This window comes from Meleagris gallopavo, chromosome 12 (assembly GCF_000146605.3).
Source record: "Meleagris gallopavo isolate NT-WF06-2002-E0010 breed Aviagen turkey brand Nicholas breeding stock chromosome 12, Turkey_5.1, whole genome shotgun sequence".
In the NCBI taxonomy this organism is placed as follows: domain Eukaryota; kingdom Metazoa; phylum Chordata; class Aves; order Galliformes; family Phasianidae; genus Meleagris; species Meleagris gallopavo.
Genome location: NC_015022.2, coordinates 18,408,169 through 18,416,147, shown reverse-complemented (window position 1 = coordinate 18,416,147; position 7,979 = coordinate 18,408,169). Strand labels below are relative to the sequence as shown.

General features: G+C 46.9%; 2 protein-coding genes across 2 annotated transcripts in view; one reads left to right on the top strand and one right to left on the bottom strand.

Moving 5' to 3' along the window:
- ITGA11 (integrin subunit alpha 11) overlaps positions 1-2,275 on the top strand; it is a 36,000-nt gene extending 33,725 nt beyond the window's left edge. The window contains 1 exon segment of the mRNA XM_003209597.3: positions 2,192-2,275. Coding sequence (XP_003209645.2) covers positions 2,192-2,275 — 84 coding nt within the window.
- FEM1B (fem-1 homolog B) lies at positions 1,475-7,975 on the bottom strand (the record flags this gene model as incomplete). The annotated part of the gene is made up of 2 exons (XM_010717664.3): positions 1,475-4,536; positions 7,920-7,975. Coding segments are annotated over 2 exons (1,692 nt in total), but the record flags the coding sequence as incomplete, so codon positions are not given.
- Positions 7,976-7,979: the final 4 nt, after the last annotated feature.

The following is a 7,979-nucleotide window of genomic DNA, read 5'->3' as shown; positions in this document are numbered from 1 at the left end:
TATATATCTATATATTTATATACACACCCATATATATATATACACACACACATTCCATGTATATACACACCCTATATATATATATATATACACACACACATATATACATATACATCCCCATATATATATACACACATATACACATACACATTCTATACACACACACACACACACCCCATATATAATATATACACACCCAATACACACACACACACACACACACAGACCCCATTTATATAGATACACACTCCATAAATATATATATATACACACACACACACACATACATATGCACACACACACACCCATAAAAAGACACACACAGATGTCTACATACACAAAATACATACACAAAAGCCTCCTCCAGCTCTGGGAAATGCTGCTCATAGAAGAGACTGTGCATTATCAAGGGAGTGTATGTGCATTTCTCTGCCGTGTGTGTGTGTGATCTACATACAGCATTTATGTATCTATTTACATATATATGTAAAAATAGATACACATATATATATACATACACATATACCCCCATACATATAGATACACCATACATACACACACACAATATATACTTAAGTATACACACATACATAAGCACATGTATATATATGTCCACTAAATACATATAATGCATTATGTATACATATGCATTATATTTATGTATACACACATATGTATATTTGTATATCAACACATTATATATGTGTATTTTATGTATGTGCAATTATATGTGTATATACATATATACACGTGTATATATACATACACGTGTGTGTGTACATATCTATATATACACACACACATATAAAATGTGTGTGTATACATGCACACACACAGAGCTGTGGGACAGACATGGTTCCCCCCCTAAAAACTGATCCTCAATACAAAGCACAGTCTCCACTGTGACCAAAAATTCCCAGAGCAGAAGCAGTGTGAGTACACGTAGCTGCATGATGGATGTGTAGCATAATAATTATAAGCACCTGCTATGTGAGTATTATACTGCATTATGTTGTACAGCTATGTATACAGATTTGGACACCCGTGTGTGTTTCTATACATGCGTATCTACATGCATGTGCATACACACACATGCAGTTACACACAACACATAAACTGTGTGAGTAAACATGTATCTTCTGTGTGTGAGTGACACAGCCTTACATAGGGTCTGTATACAAATGCACACCAACTGTCTGCGTGTCTACACGTAAAATATATATATTAAATCTGTGGTTGAATAGCTGTGTGCACACGTGGCTCTGCGTAGCTACGATGTGAGCAGTTAGTTGTGCATAGATGAAGGTGTTTGTCTGTATTTTCCAGCAGAGCAACGATGGCAGTTTGAGAAGCCAATGTATTTCCAAAGCACTGCCCTTTGAGGAGACACGACCACCAATGCCAGCAGTCCCACCCCCCTTAAGCCCTGCTCTTCTTCCTGGGGCTGCACAAAAAAGCCACCTGCAGACCAACCCCACATTCAGTGTTTATTTATTTGTCATACAAATAGAAACGTGTGCCATAATCTCGCCTTGGAGTTCTACCCGGATAGTTGTTTTAAAAAAAGAAACCTACAGAACATTCTTTCATCATCTGAGGGTTAAAAAGCTGCTTTTAAAATGGCAGAGTTCCCAGGAGGTGGTGAGACCAGCAACACAGTACTGCCACAGCATCTGCAGCTCCCAGCCAGGACAAGCCCCGTCTGAGGCAACAGTTCCACTGTACAATCAGCTGCTTACCATAGAAGACCTTATGATAGGAGAGTTCTTTGTAAAAATCAGTTTTAAGAGAGATTTCCATAATAATGAAAGGAGTAAAAATGATGAAAAAATTCTCACAAAGTCCAATCGGGGGAGGCACAGACTCCTGGCTTGTTGGAGGAAGCAGTTTCAAGCAGAACCACGCTCTGAAGGAAGACTCTCTTTGGCGACGACGACCCCGTTAGGAAGATACAGCATTTGGAATCTGAGAGTGCAGCTCTACACACTTTGAGTCCAAGAAAGGTGCGTGTTGAGCGTCCAAACAAAACAAGTGAAAAGCAGTTTGAAATGCTGGGACACACACAGACACAAATACCCTATCCGTTTCCCAGGTACCCATGCATGGTCCTTACATGTGAGGGACTTAGCTGCATAAAAGGAAACCGTGCTGCTGGTTCATGTTGACCCACGTGCAAGTTCGTTCTTGAAAGCTACTCAGTGCTTACCATAGTATTGCCAATGAAGAGCTCGGTACTCCACCTGCTATGAGAGGAACAGACCACATCCGAATTTGAACCTGTATTTCCTAACAGAGCATCCCTTACTTCTGTAGCTGTTGATAACTGCCGTTCAAAAAGTCATTAAAAAGAAAATTAAAAGCTTTTAAGATGTTACCAACATCTTCAGCATGAACTGGAAGGCATTACAAGACTGTGAGGTATAAGAGCAATGAGCTGCTCTGTGTGCTGAGACATTAACCACGTAACGACCGGGGAATTCCATTCCCTACCTCACTTGGAGACATTTTAAAACCTCGGGAGCAGTGTGAGTGGGGCACTGGGGTGCCTTTGTATGTAACCACTCAGAGCATTCAACTGCCATCACCAGCAGAGAGATATATTTGAAAGAAGATATTCTGCACCACTTACATGGGGAATCTTTTTCTTTTGTTTCTGGAAACGAGGGAGAAAACATTATGATTATTTTTGTATACGACCGAAATCTCAAACAGCAGATGTGACTATGGGAAAATCACGTGGCTTTTATCCCCCCCAGGATCCACATGAGAACAGAGGCTGCAGACCGAATCCAAAGGAACCAAAACAAGAGTGAAACACAACTCCATGGATACACGCATGTTCTGTCGCCTGCATTTGATGTCATCATGGGATAGCACCACCACAAAAGATTTTGTGTAGCCTAGTGAAACTTCACAAACTCCTCCAGAGTTCTGGGGATCTGGTTCTGATAGCTGATGTTATAGATCCGCACCGCACGGGCAGCCAGGCACTTGAGACTCAGCTTCATTTGAGTTTTAAGGAGTATTTCAGACACCCCCGTGGTACTTTTATCCAGAGGAGTTTTCTTCTGCTTATTTGTCATGTCTGTGTGGGCGCCGGCCTCCACCAGGCTAATGATGATGGAATGCAACGTCAGGAAGTCACTGATGGGCCTGTGGTATTGGACAATAAGGTGGAGAGGACTGTTCCCTTCGTTGTCCACAGCGTTGACATCAGCACCGCAGTCCAGCAGCAGCTTTGTGACGAGAGCATTGGGGAAGCTGCAGACATCATTGGTGTGGAAGTCGTCCACGGGAGTGCTGGAATTGACGGCGTGATGCAGCAGACTGGAGCCATCCCGCGTCCTGGGGTCGAGATGAATCAGGTTGTAGATCTGCTTGTTGATGCGCGACTGATCCTCTTCGCTGCACTGGGTCTTAGTGGAGATGCAGACCAAGTAGAGGAAGGTAAAAATATTGCATTCGTAGTTGTCCATGGCTGTGTGGATGTCAGTGTCCTGGGTGGTTTTGATGCGGGACATGCCTTGTTCTATTTCCAAGACGTTGCACCTCAGAACACTCTCGATGTCCTTGGCTTTAACCGGCTCGTTTAGGTGTATCATCTGAGAAAAGACCTGGGCAAACCTCAGGAGGTCCCTGTGAGTATTCCTGTTGCCTTTTTGCCTCAGATGCAAGGCATGGAGCCACAGCTTGATACACTGCTCAAATTCCATGCTATCTGCATAAACAGCCCCACGGTAAATAATGGGGTGAGAGACATCGATATTGTCCGAGCCCAGAATTCTCTCACGCACAATGAGGCCTTCCATGTGGAGGGCATCTCTGTCCTGCCTGATAGACTCTAATTCCTGAGGAGTTCTGCATTCCGTCCTGTTTCCGTAAGCTTCGATCGGCGGAAGAACTTCTTTCTCAATGATATTCTCACTGTCTCTGTACCTCTCCAGCATGGCTAAGTACAGGTAGTGGTAAGTCTTCATGATGTCATAGTTCTCCCTGTCGTTAGCAAACGAGGCACCCAGCAGCTCCAGCGCCTCGATCCGACTTCTCCTGTTGCAGCCGGCGTGTGCCAGCAGCAGCTCCACCACGTCTGCCTTGCAGCTCTCGGCTGCTACTTTCAGCGGAGTCATCCCGTGGCCGTTGACCATCATTGCTGCCTTCCACTTGACCAACTCCCTCACTATTTCCAAGTGGCCAGCCTCAGCCGCAAAGTGCAAAGCCGTGGCCCCGCAGTGGGCTTTGGCATTGGGGTCTGCATGCTGCTCGAGGAGATACCTCACCACGTCCGTGTGGCCCTTGTAGGCCGCGATCATAAGGCAAGTGTTGTCGTACTTGTTGGCGATGCTGATGTTGGCATTGTTTTCTACCAGGTACTTGACGATGTCCAACCTGCCATCAAAACAGGCGGCCCTCAGGGGAGTCGAGTTGGTCACCGTGGTGTGATTCACATTGGCTCCGTGACTGACCAGCAACTTGACAACCTCAAAGTGCCCCGCTCCTGCCGCGCACCACAGGGCTGTGGCCCCATCAATGACAAAGCTGGAAAGAGAAAGCAAGCAACAAGCAGTTAAACATTTGGCTGCTCTTTCAACTGGATCTTTTAAAGACAGCTGAGCACCATGCAAAAAAAAAAACCACACACCTAACCACTTTATAGCCACCCTTTATGGTTTCTAAAGGCGAAGAGACTCAGTGGGATAGCCAAAGTAAAAGAACAAGAGACCTACCAAGGAGACCTCCTGCAGGAAGAAGTGCTGGAAGTGGAAACTTCAAAGCAGCCGAGGGTGGAGCCACGTTTTGCAGCAGCGCTTCCCAGGCTGCTTTGAAGATCCTACCTGCAAGCTGCAGCCCCAGCCTGCGGAGGCCTCCGGAAGAACAGCGACAGGAATTCTCACTCCTTTCATCCCTCGTGCCAGAATCTCATTAAAGAAACAGATAAAGTTTTATCTTTAAGTTTACATATTGACAAAAAAAATAAAACAAAAAACTTTGAATTCAGGCACGAATGACAGTGTAAATATAGCATAGATTTGGCAGCAAAGCTGCCTGAAGACATGCATAGCATTTCATTTGTTCCCTGCCCCTGACAGAGAACTGGGGTGCTCTCTGTCACCCCTTCTGCTGTGCCCATTCCTTGACACCAAAATGCAAAGCAGACCAGCAATCAGATTAAAAAAAAAACAGACTTGAAGGAATATAAGAAAATTTTAAAAAGAGGAAGCTTTTCTAAGCCGGAGTGCTTCAGAGCTCTGCTTTGCATTACAGCCTTGCAGACAGCTTGCTGGCACTCGTAAACGTGGGGACAGTTAACTCCAGCAAAGCCTCACAGCTCCTTAAGCCATTTTCATTCCTAAATCTTCGGCACCTTCTGCAACTACAAATGCAAGGGCTGATGTCCTTTCCATTCCCCTAGATCTCTGAAGCAGCACTTAAGCACAGTTTACCCTGCAGGCAATATACATTGGAGGCACAGCCCGGATCACAGAGGAGGGAGAAATATCTGATTATTTCCATACGTCCACGCAGTCACGTTTTTCAGAATTAAAATATCAGGAGACACCGGCTCACTTTCAGCTTCAGCAGCAATTTTCATCATTTTACAAAGCTCTGCAGAAACAGCTGGTTGCCTGTTTGTAAATCCAGCATCTCCAGACAACACTTCAGAGGCCACTTAAGAGCCCTGGCATGCAGAGATGTCTATATAACAGATGTGGCTACCTTTGTTCCCAGTAAGAAGTTCCTTATTTTGCACATACATAACCACATCAAAGTACTTTTCTATTAAAACAGAAGTAAATCAGGATGTAGGCTCTGTGAGTGAACACAAGGTAATTTACTAACGCACCACAGGCCCATATTTACGAGTCAAAAGCTTGGAGCCCAAACAAGGGGGGTTTCTGGGCCACCTTATCACAAAAATGAAAATAACTCCAAGCATGATTTGGGATCACATGCTGCCTTTCTTCTCACCAGGCTGCGACTCCTACTGAGGCCAGGGGAGAGGTGATGGCACACTGTGCCCATTGTAAGTCAAACAACACCTCCTTTAATCTGCATCAGGCAGAGGCTCTGGCAAGCAGATCAGCATCCCATCAATGCACAGCATGAGAGAAAATCCAGCAGCAGAGGGGAGACAACAGCCCTTCTATCATTTCTGTCAACACAGGCCCTTCTTTTATCTAAAATAAAGACAGACACTCACACCAGCAGGTATTCTCAACCAGTTTTTACTTGTGAAAAGAGGGCTGAAAAAGGAATAAAAAAGCACACACACAGTTCCTCCCCCTTCATTCAGCATTCAAGAAGCAAGTCAGCCTTCCCCTGCATTAGGTGGAGCTGCACAGACATCACTGCAGCTCATCAGGCAGGAGCCAGAGGAGAGATACGGGGGGACCTTGACGATCCCTCTCAGTATCTGATGGGAGCTCTCCTTTCTGTGCCAGCACACAGCCAGCTACCTGCTGAACCTGGAGCTGTTCAAAGGGTAAATGGACCTTCGCTATTCTTGGCTTTAAGAATGACTTATGGGCAACTACTTGACAAGAGTTGTAAAAGACTTTAAAAACAAGAGAGGTAATGAAGCTTGTGACAACAAAGCAAAGGAACGTGGGAGCGCAACGGCCTGCAGGTTTAACACGATGACAGGCAGAACCACTTCAACACCTAACAGAACAGATGTACTGCTCATCTGCTATAAGAGAACACTGCTGTTGAGTCTAAACACTGCACTGAGTCTAAAATCTATTTAGAAACAGGCTGTCTGCAGCCAGCTGGCCACACCCCCCCAGACGAGAAGCAAACCACAAGCATTCATCCTGCCTGTCACACAGCACCACAAACCCCAGCTCCTGGGCAGTGCCCTTGTTCCTCACCACAGCCCCTGTTCTAAACCATCGCATTTTCCTCCCTGCTACCCCGTGCCAGCCCCCAGCAGTGAGGAAGCTGCTTCTTATCCGAGTTGGAATGGAAAAAGCCTGACCTGGAGCAAGCAGGTGGCACCACCCCACTCTCATCCTACTTGTGGTCTGTCACAGAATGCTTGATGTCACAGAAAAGCTGCTTTGGTGCAGAATGCATATGGGGTCACCTGCCCACCAGGCTAATAAAACCCTGCCTGCAATCTCAGCTTGAAGTAGTGAAGGCGCATCAAGCGGCTACACCCCTGGGACAGCAGTGCCATGCCCATCCCAACAGCCCAGCCACCAGCTGAGCGATGCCAAGCAGGCAGCCACGGCCTGGTGCTGGCCCTGGACACAACATTATAGGCCCCAGACACAACGTGACAAGGTGCAGTGCAGGCCCTGGACACAATGTGACATGTCCAGGACAGACTATCAGCACGGAATCATAGAACTGAATGTTGGAAGGAATCTTTAAAGGCCATCTGCTGCCACTGCCCTGCAATGAACAGAGACACCCAAAGCTCCATCAGTGCTCAGAGCCCCTCCAGCCTGACCTCAGGTGTCTCTAAGGTGGGGACATCCACCGCCTCTCAGGGCAGCCTGTGCCAGTGCTCTCTAGTCTTATCGTAACAAATTTTCTTCCTTATACCCAGCCAAGATCTCTTCTCTCTTCTCACACAGACCGCACTGAAGAGACTGTGTCCTTCCTTCTCAGATGCTGAAAGGCCTCTCTCAGCTCCCCCCAGAGCCTTCTTTTCCCCAAACTGAGCAGCCCCGGCTCTCTCGTAGGGAAGGCGTCCCATCCCTTGGGCCACTTCTGCAGCCCGAAAATGCTCCAAGAGAACCACGTGAGGCCCAAGACACCTTATGACAAAGCCAGGACAGGCCGTGCACACACCATAACCAGGCCCCGGCCAAACCACCACCGGGCCCAAGGCGGGGCTCAGACACACCGTGACCAGCAGCAGCTCAGGCCCCATCCAAACACCGAACCCAGGCCCGGTGCCAGGCTCTACGTACCCATCGAAGCGCACGGTGCCGGTCTGCTGGGTCTGCACGCGGTAGTGCTCGAGGAGCAGG